The sequence below is a fragment of the Microcebus murinus genome, chromosome 16 (assembly GCF_040939455.1).
Source record: "Microcebus murinus isolate Inina chromosome 16, M.murinus_Inina_mat1.0, whole genome shotgun sequence".
Taxonomy (NCBI): domain Eukaryota; kingdom Metazoa; phylum Chordata; class Mammalia; order Primates; family Cheirogaleidae; genus Microcebus; species Microcebus murinus.
The window spans coordinates 552,615-568,721 of NC_134119.1; the positions used below are offsets into that span (position 1 = coordinate 552,615).

Consider the following 16,107-nt stretch of genomic DNA (forward strand, 5'->3'; position numbering starts at 1 on the left):
GACTGATGAGAAGTCCAAGTCTGGCGATAGGTGCCTGCTCATTGCCGGTTGCTACAGGAGTGCTCCTCTGCGCCCAGGGCTATCGGGAACTTCTGTACATCCACCGTTGCCCTCTTATGGCTGATGTGTTCCCAGCCTGGCACATGGGAGGTGCTTGACAGAAGTCTGTGGAATGACTGAGTGCCCTGCAGGGCCCCTCCTGGGAAGAGCCGGGGCCAGTTTCTGGAGGTCAGCATAGGGGTCTGATCTGTAAAGTCACAGATTAGGAAAAACATCTTTGAGATGACTGCTCGTGAACCTACAGTTGGTCTTGGTGAAAAGCCAAAATCTGCTCCAAGGCCTGGCATCATATGGGGGCAAACATTCAGTACACCTGCTGTGTGCTCCTACTAGCGCACACCAACTGTGCGAGCCGATTGTGTGCCTGGCACCACGCCGGGGGCTTCCCACACAGCTGGTCCCTGTGGTCTGGATGAGGACACAGGGGCTCGGAGAGGATATGCCCCAGGTCACAGTGAGCCTGGGGCACGGCAGTCCTCTGAGCCTGCCCGGACAGGTTCTGCCTCATCCACGTGAGGAGGCTCTGGAGGACCCTGCTCTTGATGCCAGCACCTGGAACCGGAAACCGGAGTCTGTCTGAGGGACGCTGACCACCCCATCGACAGCTGTGGTGACCAACACGGAGGACATGGTTGCTCTGTTGGGAACAACTTTGCGTCTCCTGCCTTCCCGCTCTTTCCCACGGCTGAGTTCCTAGACATGGGCCCGAGGGTCCACACTTCTGTGTGTGTGTGTTAGCTTCATATGGCTTTGTAACAAGTTACCATAAACTTGACAGCATAAAACAACTCTCATTTATTAGCTCACAGTTCTTAGTATCCCAAGGCTGAACCCAAGTTCTCAGCTGGGCTGAGTTCTCATCTGAAAGCTCTGGGGACAAACTTCCTTCAAAACTCCCTTCCTTCCTTCCTTCCTTCCTTCCTTCCTTCCTTCCTTCCTTCCTTCCTTCCTTCCTTCCTCTCTCTCTGTCTCTCTGTCTCTCTGTCTCTCTGTCTCTCTCTCTCTCTCTCTCTCTCTTTCTAGAAACAGAGTCTCCCTTTATCACGCATGCTGGAGTGCAGTGGTGTGATCAGAGCTCATTGTAGCCTTGACTTGCTAAGCTCCAAATAATCATCCTGCCTCAGCCTCCTGAGAAGCTGGGACTACTGGTGTGCACCACCACACCGGGCTAATTCTTAAAATTTTTTTGCAGAGACAGGGTCTTGCTGTGTTGCCCAGGCTCAAGCTCATTCTTGTTGTTGGCAGAATTCACTTCCTGTGGTGGGAGGCCTGAAACCCCCATTGTCTTGCTGGCTGTCAGCAGGGAGCAGCTCTCAGATCCTTGCCACATGGCCCCTCATCCTAGCAACACAGAACCTCCCTGGTTTTGAGTCCCTCCCACCAGAGAAAACAGTTTTTAAAGGGCTCCTGTGATTAGGTCAGGCCCACCCAATGGTCCACTGTGCCGCACAATACAGCTTAACCCCAAGCATCAAAGCCACCATACTCACAGTCCCAGGGGTGATGCAGGCTCGCACATCAGCGGGGCAGTGCTCCTCCCTGGAGCTGCCTTGGGCTGTGGCCAGCTGTGGGGTGCTCCTGGCTGCTGGGTCTGCTCCAGGCTGACTGCTGGTCCTTAGGCTCGTACCTGGCTTTTGCCTTGCTTTTCTTTCTTTCTTTCTTTCTTTCTTTCTTTCTTTCTTTCTTTCTTTCTTATTTTTTTTTTTGAGACAGTCTCACTCTGTTGCCTTGGCTAGAGTGCCGTGGCATCAGCTTAGCTCACAGCAGCCTCAAACTCCTGGGCTCAAGCAATCCTTCTGCCTCAGCCTCCCAAGTAGCTGGGACTAGCCACCATGCCTGGCTAATTTTTTCTATATATTTTTAGTTGGCCAATTAATTTATTTCTGTTTTTAGTAGAGACGAGGTCTCGCTTATGTTCCAGCTGGCTTCAAACTCCTGACCTTGAGTGATCCTCCCGCCTTGGCCTCCCAGAGTGCTGGGATTACAGGCGTGAGCCACCGCGCCCGGCCTTTTACCTTTCTGAGCTGGCCTCATCTCCCTGCAAGCCTTCTGAAGTTTCCCAGGGTTTTTTTTGGTTTTGTTTTTTTTTTTTTTGAGACAGAGTCTTGCTTTGTTGCCCAGATTAGAGTGAGTGCCATGGTGTCAGCCTAGCTCACAGCAACCTCAAACTCCTGGGCTCAAGCGATCCTCCTGCCTCAGCCTCCCAAGTAGCTGGGACTACAGGCATGCGCCACCATGCCCAGCTAATTTTTTCTATATATATTAGTTGGCCAATTAATTTCTTTCTACTTATAGTAGAGATGTGGTCTCACTCTTGCTCAGGCTGGTTTAGAACTCCTGACCTCAAGCAATCCACCCACCTCGGCCTCCCAGAGTGCTAGGATCACAGGCGTGAACCACCGCGCCCGGCCTTTCCCAGGGTTTTATCCCAGCCCTACCACACAATTGCTTGTGGGGCAAGCACTCTGCTATGCCTCAGGGCCTCCGTCCCTAAGACTGGGGTGGCACTCCATCTGTCTGCCGGGCACACTTTGGGGATGCGAGGAGAGCAGGAGGCAGGACAGGTGCCCCCCACCTCACTAAGTTCACACACTCAGCTCCGGCACCTCTCCACTGGGTCCTGGCACCGTTGTCTCATCTTACACCCTCGGAACAGAGGCCCAGAGAGGTGAGAAACTGAGGCTGGGTCACACAGCCCGTGGGATTGAGACCCACCTCTATCTCTTCCAAAGCCCTGTTCTAGCCTCACCGTGTCCACTTAGCTTGGTCTCTGCTCAGGGCCCGCCCAGCCTCTGGGCTCAGAGGAGATGCCCCTTGGAGGGCTTCCAGGCCAGCACCCACCCCGTGTTACCTGACATCCTCTCCTCTCAGAGCACCTGGACACACACAATAGGCACCGTCCCAGCCTCTGAGGCCTTGGCGAAGGGCTCTACGACCCTTCCCTGTAGTGGACCCCTCCCCTCCTCCTTGCTCCGCCCACCCTGGGGAACCGGGCTTATCTCCACCGTCCCCTCCACACCCAACCCCACCCTGAGCACAAAGCCGAGTCGGGGGCGCAGCGGGTCCAGGGCTGTGAGCGGTCAGAGGTTGGGCATCTCACGGCACACGCCCCCTCCTCCCTCCTCCCCTCCCTCCCCCACCCTTTCCTGGTGACAGGCGCATCGAGGCGCTTCTCTGTCTCTCTCTCCCTCTCTCTCTCCACCCTTCTCTCCCTCTCTCTCCACCCCTCCCTCTCTGTCTCCTTCTCTTTCCCTCCCCGCCTCCCGCCCGCGCGCGCTCCCTCCCCTCCCCGGCACTGCAGCAGCCACGGACTGCAGCTCCAGCCGCCGCCCGCGTCTCTCCGGCTCCGCAGCGCCCGCCGCCGCCAGCACCATGGCCAGCACCATGTCGGGTAGGCGCCCCTGGCCGCGGGCTTCCTGAGGCGGCGAGGGGTCTGAGCTGGGGCCATTGTCTGGCCTCGGCTGACGCAGGAGCTGGTTGCGGACTCGGTTTTCCCGACTGGGGCCTTGCGCGTGGCGAGGCTGGGCCGGACCTGCAGGAGCCGTGGGTCTGGGCGACCCGGTGCCCCAAGGGCAGGGACTGCGGCGACCGCAGGGCGGGTGTGGGCCACTGGGCAAGGGCCGCGCTCTGGATGGGGGCGGCGGGCGCGGGGGCACATTGGCCCTTGGGGCGCCGCTGTGCCAGGCAGGGCAGGACTGCGGCAGTGTGGCCCGGGCGCTGGCTCGTGACCCGGGATGGGCGCGCTGGCGTGCAGGGGCGGTGTCCCCTGAGACGCCTGGCGACCTTAGACCTTGGGCCCACTGTGCCTTCGTGGGGAGGAGGAGAGAGGGCGGGACCCTCCGCAAGAGCCCCTGCGGAGAACCGGGAGGTCCCTGCGCCAGCGAAGCGCGCGGGGGGTGGAGGAGGGAGACCAGAGCCCGCTGGAGACCGGAGCGAGCGGGCAGCGCCGGTGCCTCGCCTCGTCGCCCCCCGCCCCGCATTGCTGCGGGCTCGGGACTATCCTCTGCGACGCCAGAGCCACCTGCTCTAGCAGGAAAAAGGAAAAGCCACCGCCCTTTGCACCGTGGGGTTCGGATTGAAGAAGGGCTGCTGCCATTTCCAAACCCAAGATTCGAGGGGGTCTGCTCCTCCCTCCCCTCCCCGCCTCCCGCGCTGCCGCCCTCCGCCCTCCTGGTCTGCGTCTCAGTCTCCGGAGGGCTCTGGCTGGGTGGCGGGCACAGGCGCAGGGCGGATACTGGTTGCAGGGGTTCACCCTACCCCGGGTGCTCTGCTCCACTGGAAAGCCCCCCTCATCTCCTTCCCATCTCCGCTCTCTCCAAGAACCAGGCTCTCTCCCCCGTTCCATCTGCCCTGGGGACAGGTCACCAAGGTCCCCTCTCCCTAGCTACCGGGGTTCTCTCCTGAGGTCCCTGTCCCCTTCCCCCAGACTCCGCCTGCCCACGTGTGCCCCGCCCCTCAGGCCCGGTGTGCTGGGAGACTCCAGGTGACCTCTGTACTTGTCCAGGAGGGGACAGTGTGTATCAGAGTATCAGACATCTCTCCACACCCTTTCTGAGGATCTTGTCCATCTGGGCTTCATCCTGCCTCTCCCGGTCACACACACCCCTACAGACATTGGGACAGACTCTCAGCAGATTGGGACCTCCTCCTGCCCCTGAGGGTGGCTCCGTCCCTTCCACGGCCCGACCCACGCTGAGACCTGGCTGCAGGTCCTGCTGGCCGCCTGGGCCTGCACCCTCCCCCCCCCCCCGGCTCCACTGGCGGGGCTCACTTTGGATGGCCTGGTCATCTCCTGGCACCCTCCGGGCACCCCGTGTCCCTCACACTGTTGTGGGCTCTGGCTCATTTTCAGCTCCTTATGCAACTCAGTCCCATCTCCTTGAGCCTTAACCCCTCAGGGCCTCAGTTTCCCCATCTGGAGGGAGAGGATAGTGACAGCACCCCCGGCCTGAGCTTGTTCTGAGGGTTGAATGAGACAGTTTAGGAGGGATGCTCGGCCCATTGCCTATCAAGAGGCGAGTGCCCGCTCCATGCCAGGCAGCCTGACCGCTGTAGCCATATTTCCCAGTCTGCTCGGAGAAAGGCAGATCTCCTGGTGGTTCCCACCAGCTGTCTCAACACTGTCTGAGGCAGCTGGCCAGTGACAGAGGGGCAGCCTGGGTGACAGTGAGCTACGTCTGTCGGGGAACAGTCCGCAGCAACCTCCAGGGCCCTTCCAGGGGTGAGTGGACATTTGCGGCCGCCCGTGCCCTCCCAGTTCTGGATAGACCCTCCCTAACGAGGCTCCTAACAGGAATATGCATGCAATCAAAGGTCCAGGTTCGTGACTGGGCTCTTACCCTGGCATGCTGTGTGATTCTGGGTGGGCCACTTGCCCTCTCTGAGCCTCTTTCCCTCCTTGGTAGAATTAAGGCTGATAAAGGCATCCGCCTTGGCTGGCTGGACCTGCGGGTCAGCTGGGAGGATGTGTGTGATGCTCCCACGCCTGGGAGCAGCGATTACTGTCACCATGCTGTCACAGGCCAACCTGGTGCCTTTTTCTTGCTCCTGCATATGTAGGATCTGATCATTCAAAAGGCCAATATGCACTTTTTAATTTTTTTTAATTTTGGCATATTATGGGGGTACAGATTTTAAGGTTTCAATAAATGCCCATTTCCCCCCCTTCCCCCAGCAATATGCACTTTTAACATTCAATAAATATGAAGTGGAGGAGAGAGATGAAAGCAACCCAGCTCTTGGCAGAGAATTGTTTTCTAAATGATTCCCCGCAGTCAGTGGAGGGGAAGAGAAGAATCCTGGGTGGGGGGTCAGAAAGGAGGAAGCCAGGGGGGAGGGGTGCCTTGAGCTGTGTCCGTGGAGAGGTGGCCTGGATGGGTCTGGGCCTCAGCCTCCTCCTCTGCAATGAGAGGCAGAAGTCCTGCTCCTTAAGCCTCTCCAGCTCTGAAAATACATATATGACCTCCCGCCTTGCACCGTGGCCAGCCCTGGCCCTGTTCTCCACCAGCCCGTGGGCAGGCTCCCCCTGGTCATTCTTTCTGAAGTGTGCGGGTTCCTTCCCTGCCTGGCCCTCCCACCTCCTCTACTTCCTGCGGCCAGGCCACTGGGCGGGCCTCACTCCCAGGCCCTTCCTGCGCAGTCCTGTCTCATCTGCTCCGTGAGGGTCAGTCTTCCGGGAAGGAAGTGCCTCTCGGGCCATCAGTGTAGAAGAAACAAAATCAGGGAAGCTCCATGACCGTCAGATGCAGAGCCGCGCCTGGCCCCAGGTCAGAGCCATGACCTTCGAGAGCTCTGACCTATGTCAGCAGCTGCTCCCCTGCTTCTCTCCTGATGATGCAGGTGCTCACACCTGCCCCCCAGATTCTGCCGGCCCCCCTCCCCATGCTGAGTGACAGCTAACTGGAAGGGAGCCTCCCTGCTGTTTGTCCTTAAACTTTTCCTCTGTAACAAATTTGCAGCTCTTCTTCCGGTGAAAATTTCAGGCTCACGGCAGAGAGAGCTTTGAGCGGCTGTCAGGTCCCAGAGTGCTGGCATGTTAAGTAGACCCATTCAGGGTATTTGACATGTGATGAGGAAGGATGATCCGAAAGGTCAAGATTGGGGCCTGGGGGCTGTTGGCAGGGAGGTGGGTGCTGGCACAGCTGGACTTGGAGGGGCCAAGTCCTCTCCTTCCTGCCCTCTCTCAGGACCCAGGTCTCTTCCCCTCCAGCCCAGACTCCCTCTTGTCCCCTCCCCCACCCCCAGCACAGGGCTGGCTCCTCCAAACGTCCCCTGAGTCTCCTGACCTGCTGCTGCCCAGCTGCTGTCACACCCTCTGACTCCCTTACCACACATCCTGGGGTACCTCTCTTCTTCTTTTGTTCTTTTCTTTTTGAGACAGTCTCCCCCTGTTGCCCAGGCTAGAGGGCTGTCATCACAGCACATGGCAGCCTCCAACTCCTGGGCTAAAGTGATCCTCCTCCCTCAGCCTCCCGAGTAGCTGGGATTATAGATGTGCACCACCACACCTGGCTAATTTTTATATTTTTTGTAGAGCTGGGGTCTTGCTGTGTTGCCCAGGCTGGTCTCCAACTCCTGACTTCAAGTGGTCCTCCCACCTCAGCCTCTCAGAGTACTGGGATTACAGGCGTGAGCCACTATGCTGGGCCTCTTCCTCCTTTTTAAAACTAACTCTTAATACAAATAATACACAAATAGGTTTTTCTTGTAAAAAAAAAAATAAAACCTGATGAATCAGCCCAAATCCCCTGTGAGGCCTCCTCCCTGCCCATCCATGATGAAAATGGCCACAGTGTGTGTCTGCCCTGCTTCCCCTCTAAGGCTGGTCCTCCTCCAAGGCTCTCCCTGGTGCTTGCTCACTGCAGGGTTCCTCTCTGCTCCTTCTGCAGCCTGCTGGGCTCCATGCTGCTCTCTCCAGAACAGTCTGGGACACCAGGAAATTTAAATCAAGTGGGACCATTCTGATGGTCTCAGGCGGTCCCAGCTCAAATGAAAGGCTCGACTCTTTCAGCAGGTGTCCTGTTTCTATACCAATAGTTTTCTCAATTTCACATCAACTTGGTTTAAAAACATTATCTTATGCGAAACTTGATCCAAAGGTTTCTTCTCCATGTGGACACTTGTCCAGGTTCTTGTCCATCCCCTTGAAGGATGCCAGATTCCCTCTGCCTAGAGTGTCTCTCTGAGCCCTCTGCCTGCTCCCGCTGTGGACATGGGCGGGGCACATGGGGCCCAGAGCCTCCTAGTCATTGGGACCTGCTGGCGTGGTGGGAACAGCACAGAGCACCTGAGGTTGCACTTCCAGGGACACTGGGCATGTCACCCCAGCACTGCTGTCCCGGTTGAACAGGGTGACTTTGTTGGGCTCACTTTGGAGTGTGGCTCACAGGGAATAGACCATGAAGAGCTGTATTATTTTCATTCTGGGAGCAGGCATCTTCCCCTTCCTCTGAGAGGGTTCAGGGCCACAGTGGGCAGCTGAGACGGTGGCTCATGGGCACCTGGTCTGAAAGGGCAAGAAGTCCAGCTGTGGTGCTGAACGGACAGCTCCCTTGCCTTTGTCCTACATGGCATCAGGGCCCAAGGCCAGCCTCACATGGGCAGTGAGTGTGTGTCTGGTGAGGGCCTTGTTTCATCTTGGGGTGGCCACTCTCACATCAGAGAGGACAGAGGAGGGTCTGGGTCCAAGTCTGCGGCCCAAGAAAGAGATGCTCACAGAGGCTTTGTGGCTGTCTGGCCCCAGTCACGAGTGTGGTCAACCTCATCTACCTGAGCCAGCGGGTGAGAGGCAACGAGGAAGAGGGAGGCAGAAGCAGGTGGGGCAGAGGGAGATGAGAGGATGAGAGTCAGAAAGAGACACTCTGAGAGAAAGAGACACCCCCCCCCCAGGACAGAAAGACGCAGACAGTGACTGACGGAGCCAGAAAGAGAAGGATGAACAGAGACCCAGAGAGATAGGGGCAGAGTCTTAGCCTGTTTGGGCTGCTCTAACAAGACACCTGAGACGGGGTGGTGGTTTATAAACAACAGAAATTTATTTCTCACAGTTCTGGAGGCTGGGAAATCAAGATCAAGATTTGGTGCCCGTTGAGGGCCTGCTTCCTGGTACGCAGGCAGGCAGCTGTCTTCTTGCTGCGTCCTCAGCAAGGGGTCTCTCTGGGGTCCCTGTCATCCCATTCAGGAGAGCCCCACCCTCCTGGTCACCCCCAAAGGCCCCACCTCTTAACACCGTCATGCTGGGGGCAGGGTTTCAACACACGGATTTGGGGGGAACGCAAACATTCGGACCACAGCAGGCAGGGAGAAGCATACACAAGAGCAAAAGATGGGGACGGGGACACAGACCAGCACAGAAGAGCGAGACTCGCAGACATGCAGAGATAGAGACGGGGGAGAGGAAAGCGAGGCAGAGACAGAGAGAACCAGAAGGGAGCAATGCTCGGGGGAGTCAGAGCCCCAGGCTAGGGGTGTAGAGGGTCAGAGATGTGGACACAAAAGAGGGCGTGGTGAGCGGCCATGCATCCCACAGGGACAGTTGGCAGAGGCAGGGAGCAGAGGGAAAAATGGGGGCCTAGGGGGCAGGACTGGGCAGTGGGGGTGAGGGTGCCTGCTCAGCTTGGCTTGTGCCCGCAGCCTACAAGGAGAAGATGAAGGAACTGTCGGTGCTGTCGCTCATCTGCTCCTGCTTCTACACACAGCCACACCCCAACACCATCTACCAGTACGGGGGTGAGTGTGCCCTGGCTGCAGCTGGCCCTGTCCAGCAGGACCTGCCCACCTTCCCTTGTCCCTTGCCTCTCTCGGCCTTTCTGAACACCCCTGGCCTGGCTGGCTTCTAGAGAGGGAGGTTCTGGGGAGCTGTCCTGGGGGCTGAGGCCTGCACCCCCTCCCTGAGCCCACCCCCTCTGGTTGGGCCTCCTGAAGCCCCTGTCTGGTCTTGCCCTGCAGACATGGAGGTGAAGCAGCTGGACAAGCGGGCCTCTGGCCAAAGCTTCGAGGTCATCCTCAAGTCTCCTTCTGACCTGTCGCCGGAGAGCCCTGTGCTTTCCTCCCCGCCCAAGAAGAAGGACACCTCCCTGGAGGAGCTGCAGAAACGGCTGGAGGCAGCTGAGGAGCGGAGAAAGGCAAGGAGACCCCCACCGCACTCCAGGCCGTGGAAGACAGGCCCCAAAGTGCAGGGTGCCCCAAGCCCCCTGCTTGGCCAGAGCATTGGCCCGGGGCAGAGAGGGATGCCTGGCTCCTTGGACCTCAGATCAGAATGGGATGAGAGGGGGGGGCGTCCCAGCGTGGCAGCCAGTGGTCTCCAGGACGGAGCCTGGGACACCAGGTGGGGGCAGCCCTCTCCCAGGCAGGAAAGTGAGAAGGAAAGGCCTTGCATCTGAGGACCCAGAGTTGGGGGCTGCTGGGGAGCTTGTTGGGGCCCTGGGAGAAGTGAGTGTGGACTCCGGGCCCCTTCCTGCTGCTTCCCCGCACACTGGCCCCTGTGAGACTGAAGTGCCCAGAGAGAAGACTGTGCTCTGTGGGGTGCCACCCTGGAGCCCATGGCCATCGGGCAGGGGAAGTGGCTCCGTCCCACTCTTAGCAGGCCCCAGGGAGACCTGGGAACCCAGGCTGCATGGGGCAGATTAATAGGGACTGGCACAGGCAGCCCATCCCCCAGCAGGGCCAGGCAGCGCGGGGCCAACAGCCCTTGGGGACCCTGGGGACTCAGACCTGGAGTGTGGGAAGCACCTGCTGGGGGCTCAGAGGGCGGATGTGTGGGGAAGAGAGGCGGAGAGAGCTCAGTGGCAGCCCACAGGTTTACAATTTTCTGCTCTCCCTCTGCGTTCCCTGAACTTCAGAGGGGCAGACAGCAGGACCGGGCTCGCCTTGCCATGCAGGCCAGGCCGCCTGGCCTACGAGCAGAGAGGCAGCTCTCCAGCCAAAAGCGCAAGCGCGAAGGGGTCTCCTAGCAAGCGGGACTTTCAGTGCCAAAGCCTGGGAAGTCTCAGGCAAAGCGGTCAGCCAAGGTGGTCACCCTGGCTGACGGCAGGACAGCGTAGGCCCGCGCTCTTGGAGCACACGTGACGGGGGCAGCGGGCAGGGTAGTGGGCACTGGGTGGAGCAGGGACAGCCGGGCAGTGACGGTCAGCTGGGAGCAGAGGAAGGGCTGATCCGGGAGGGGCCCTGGGGGCACGGAGGCCCCCTCCCTGCCGGCCCTCGCAGACAGCCCCGGGGTCCAGGCACCCGCTGAGGCTGCGAGCAGGTGCGGGCGCCCGGCAAGGGCGTGGGTAGGTGCGGGCTGCGGGCGTGCGGGCTGATCTCCGCTCACGTGCGCGCCTGGTGCAGACGCAGGAGGCGCAGGTGCTGAAGCAGCTGGCGGAGCGGCGCGAGCACGAGCGCGAGGTGCTGCACAAGGCGCTGGAGGAGAACAGCAACTTCAGCCGCCAGGCGGAGGAGAAGCTCAACCACAAGATGGAGCTCAGCAGGGAGCTCCGCGAGGCGCACCTGGCCGCGCTGCGCGAGCGGCTGCGCGAGAAGGTGCGGGCGGGCGGGCGTGCACAGGCACTAACTCGGGAGCGCGCGAAGCGCGCACGTGCCGGGGCGAGCTGCCGGCGGGCGGGGCTGCTTGGGGTGGGGCCGCCCCCAGGGCCCTGGTCCGTGGTCCCCGGCCACCGCCCTGCTCAGACCGCGGGAGGGGCGCGGCCCCCTCGTCAGACCCCCTGGGGCGGCCTCTGCTGCCCTCTCCCGGGCGTCCGCGAGTCCCAGGCCCAGCCCCGCCCACCTGTCCCCGCAGGAGCTGCACGCGGCCGAGGTGCGCAGGAACAAGGAGCAGCGGGAGGAGATGTCCGGCTAAGGGCCCTGGACGCGGCGGTGGCGCCTGGACCCCGAGAGGAGACAAAAACACGTTCGGGTTTTGGTTTCGTTTTGTTCAACCTGTCTAGATGCAACTTTTGTTCCTGCTCCCCTCCCCCACACTCCCGGCTTCATGCTTTGCTTCCTGCGCCCAGAGCTGTCCGGTCTTTGTGGCGAGCTGGCCACGCTTCCCCGGCGGGGCCCCCAGGCGTGCGACGCGGCCTCAGTCCAGACGCCAGGCCGAGCCGTGGCCGGCGGTGGCCAGGGTCCCCTCGGGGCCGTTTCCGTGGGTGCGGTGGAGACCTAGACGCAGCGGAGCCACGATTCAGGGGCCTGACGCTGGGCTGCCTGCTCATCAGGAGGCATGTGCTGCGAGCTGGCTGCCCACCGGACAGCAGGCAGGGGCTAGGCACCTGCGCGTCCTGTGGGGAGGGCTCCGCATGGGGAGGGGAGTGGCCTTGGAGGAAAGCGCTGGGCTAAGAATGACCACTGGGCAGGTGGGGTGGGTCTCCCTGTCACTGAGGCCGCCCTGGGCGCCTGGGTGCCAGGAACTTTTTGAAACTGGCGGGTGGGGGTGGGGGGCTGCGGCACTCTCTAATGTGGTTGGTTGCACTGACCACCTGGCCTGAGATGGGCACCCTGGGCCTTCCTGGGAGCCTGCACTCATCTTACAGGGCTGGTGCAGGTGGATGGGGTGGGGGGCATGTCCTGGCCTGAGTCTGCTTGGAGTGGGCATTCTCTGCCAGGGACCCATGAGCAGGCTGCTATGGTGGTCTAGAGGGTTGTGGGCAGCATGGACGCCCCTGTCCCCCCACCCACTTCGAAGAGCCCCTGGCCCAGGCACCTGTGTGGGACAGTCCCACCACCCCTTCCCCCAGGGCTTTGCATGAGCCCTTGAAGACCTGTCCTCACAGCCCTTTGGAGTCCTGCCCCGTCCCTGTACTCTGCTCCCCTAGGATGGTGCTCTGGCCCGGGGTTCTCAGGCTGGCCTCCAGGCAGGTGTGGCAGGTGTGAGTGGCAGCTGCAAGTCCTCTTTAGAGACCCCCAAGAGGGATTCTGCAGGACCAGCTGCCTGCAGATTCCAATGTCGGAAGGGCAGGGAGCAGGATTCCCAAGCCAGCCCCTCACTACCCCTGGTCCATTTTTGAAATTCCTCGAGGGAGGGGCTGTGGGTTGGACACCTGGCCCTAGGCCTCCACTGCCAACAGCCTCCTAGGCTGGGTTCCTGTCCCTCACCCCAGGGGCCTGCAGATCCCCTATGTTGGCCTTTGAGGATGGCCACCCGCCTGGGTGAAAGGGAGCCTGTCTTTGTGCCACTGCAACACTCCCTTCTCCATGGCAACCCCTCCCACAGATGAACGTCAGGGCAGGGTCCCTGCTGCCCGTCTGCTTGGTGTGAAGTGTGAGGGGGACAGACAGACTCCAAGTGCTCTCATGGCCCAGAGCCAGGGCCCCAGAAACCAGGTGGCTCCAGCCCCCAAGCCCTCAGCCTCCATCCTACAGAAATCCCATGGCAGGGGCACTGCCAGGGGTCTTCTGGGGCCAAGCCAGAGATCATGGGTGGGTACTCCTCCCCTACAGTGGGCTTAGGGGTACTGCGCAGGGACCCACAGCCCCCTCTCTGTCCCCACCAACACAACCTCCGGAGGGAGCAACAAGCCAGGATCGGAACCCAGCTGTGCTCACATGTGCATTTTGTGGGACACAGAAAGGGAAGCAGAAAGGAAACCGAGGGTTGGAATCTCGCGGCTGGTGGCAGCTCTCTCATAGCAGAAGCCTAGTATAATATGCACCCATCTCATCCACGTAGTGAACTTGAAAATTAAATCAATGAACAATTAAAGGAGAACCTGTGTGTTTAAGAAGTGGCTTAACTGTCCCAGTGTGTGCTCTGTGTCTGTGGGGTTGGGGGTGGGCTGTGAGCTCACTGAGTGTCTGCTCCACGTGGAACTCCAGGCTGGAGCCAGTGTGAATCTCGTTTTTATCACCACGAGGATGCATTGTTCTAGTGATAGTGGCAATTTTCAGAAATGAGCATGTGAAGGACATGCAAGCCCACTTTCCTCTCTGGAGCCCAAGGGGTGGAGGCCAGGGAGGAGGTGAGGCCCACTGCTGGGCATGGGGCTGGCTGGGGCCACCCCCGCTGCCCCCCAGGGCCCAGCTTCTCCCAAGGAGCTTCCTGCTGGCCCAGGACTGAGCCTGGGGCCATGAGTCTTCCTGAGGTGGGGGAGCCACTGGCCCCCAAGGGTGTGCCCTGCAGCTCTCAGTCTAGACCAGGACGGGGCCTGGAGCAACAAAAGGAGAAAAGGGGACACCCTGACTGGTGGACCTGCCTGTCCCACGCAGCCAGCGGGGCGCCCAGTGGGGGCGCCGCCCAGGAAGGAGGCAGGTCTGTGGTGGACATCCACACTGCCCGGCCGAAGCCCGGCCTGGAACGGTCCTGGCCCTCCCCTGGGTCAGCTCTCACCATCACCACTCCTTCCCCACTCCACGGAGACGTGGGAGTCGGGACCCAGGACACACGGCCCCTGAAGGGAGCGGAGACGCGAGAGGTCGCAGGGGATGACATGTGGCAGGGTGAGAGAGGAAACTGCCGGAAATATTTTCATAAGGTGTGAGCTCTGCATGCCTGTGTCTGGGGTACGCAGACACGTGCACAACACACGAGCACACATGGGCCTGGCCCCTCACAAGGCCAGGCTGACCGCAGGCCACGGCCCAATTCTTAGGGGGATGGTGACAGTCATCCTGTGGTGCCTCCAACATCAGACAGGGACAGGAACCCTGAACACACTGACCAGCTTTACCCTAACAAACAAAAGCAAAGTACCCCTGCTGGGAAGCCAGGTGGAGCTAACTACCTCTTAACTGGATAGGTCCGTGAAGCAACCAACGTCATCTCTCAGTGCCTGTAGGGCAGGCACAGGGGTCTCATGGTGTAGTCAGGGTGTTGAGCACACGGTGACTGGCAGGAGGCCTCAGTCCCTCACCACATGGACCCTCTACATGGCCGTTTGAGGGTCGTCACAACAGGGCTGCTGGGCCCCAGAGCCAGTGGTCCAAGAGGGAGCAGGTGGGAAGAGGCACATTCTGACCCTGGAAGTCTCATTCTCTTTGTTAGCAGTGAGTCCCTAAGCACACCCCCCCCCCTCCAGGGAGGAGTGTTAGGCTCCACTTTTTTTTTTTTTTTTTTTTTGGAGACAGAGTCTTGCACTGTCATCCTGGATGGAGTGCAGTGGCATCATCACAGCTCACTGCAGCCTCCAACTCCTGGGCTCAAGTGATCCTCCTGCCTCAGCCTCCTGAGTGGCTAGGACTACAGGCATGCGCCACCATGCCCGGCTAATTTTTTCTATATGTTTTTAGCTGTCCAAGTAATTTCTTTCTATTTTTAGTAGAGACAGGGCCTCAGACTTGATTAGGCTGGTCTCGGACTCCTGAGCTCAAACGATCCACCTGCCTCGGCCTCCCAGAGTGCTAGGATTACAGGTGTGAGTCACCACACACAGCTTTTTTTTTTTTTTTTTTTTTTTTTATTTCGGCATATTATGGGGGTACAGATTTTAAGGTTTCAATAAATGCCCATTTCCCCCCTACCCCCAAGCTTTTTTTTTTTTTTTTGAGACATTGTCTTGCACCGTCACCCAGGGTGGACTGCAGTGGTGTCATCACAGCTCACAGAAGCCTCCAACTCCTGGGCTCAAGCGATCCTCCTGCCTCAGTCCCCTGAGTGGCTGGGACCACAGGTGCCACCACGCCGGCTTCTTTGTCTTTTATGACCTTGTACTTTTGAAGAATATTGATCAGTCATTTTGCCAAACGTCCTTCAGTTTGGGTTTGTCTAATGTTTTCTCATGATTGGACTGGGTTATGCATTCTTGGCAAGAGTATTAGAAAATGACGTGTGTCCCTAGTGAATTATCTTCCAGGGGTCCTGGCACCAGCATGTCCTGTTATTGGTGACATTGACCTGGTTTCTACACTTTTAAACTACCTTTCCCTTTGTAGTTAATAAATATTTGGAGAGGCAGCATGGCTGACCCCGAGATGTCCATGTCCTAATCCACGGAATCTGGGAATGTGTTTGGCCACATGGAAAAGGGGAATGGAACTAAGGCTACAGACAGGAGGGAGCTTGCTCATCAGTCAACTTTAAAACGAGGAGACTGCCCTGGATCATCCGACGGGCCTTGTGTCACGAGGTCCTTAAAAGTGGAGGCAGGAGAGTCAGTGTCAGGGGGAGAGGCCCGCTGCAGTAGAGGCTGGGCCAAGAGCCGAGGGATGTTCGTTCTCTCTAGGCACTAGGAAAGGACGGATTCTCCCCTGACCTTCCAGAAGAACCAGCCCTGCAGATACCTTGGTTTAGCGAGCCAGTGAGGCCAGGATGGACTTCTGACCGGCAGAGCAGTAAGAGAATGCATTTGCATTTTCCTGGCACTAAGTCTGAGGAAACGTGTTATGGCAGCAGTAGAAAAGTACTGTAAGTATCCTGGAGATGTTTTGAGACCATGCAAATCTTGTGACACCTCACAGTCTCTCCCACTGCTTTTAGCACCTGTCTGTAACAGACAATAGTGATTTTCTAGTTCCTTCCATGCTTATTTTTTATTTATTTATTTATTTTTTGAGACAGAGTCTTGCTTTGTTGCCCAGGCTAGAGTGAGTGCCGTGGCGTTAGCCTAGCTCACAGCAACCTCAATCTCCTGGGCTCAA

General features: G+C 59.0%; 1 protein-coding gene across 1 annotated transcript; it reads left to right on the forward strand.

Annotated features, from left to right (window-relative positions):
• The first annotated feature begins 3,332 nt into the window (after positions 1–3,332).
• On the forward strand, positions 3,333–13,237 carry STMN3 (stathmin 3). The gene is made up of 5 exons (XM_012772973.3): positions 3,333–3,451; positions 9,193–9,288; positions 9,508–9,683; positions 10,888–11,079; positions 11,336–13,237. The coding sequence occupies exons 1-5, from the start codon at positions 3,433–3,435 to the stop codon at positions 11,393–11,395; spliced, it is 543 nt and encodes a 180-aa protein (XP_012628427.1). The 5' UTR covers positions 3,333–3,432; the 3' UTR covers positions 11,396–13,237.
• Positions 13,238–16,107: the final 2,870 nt, after the last annotated feature.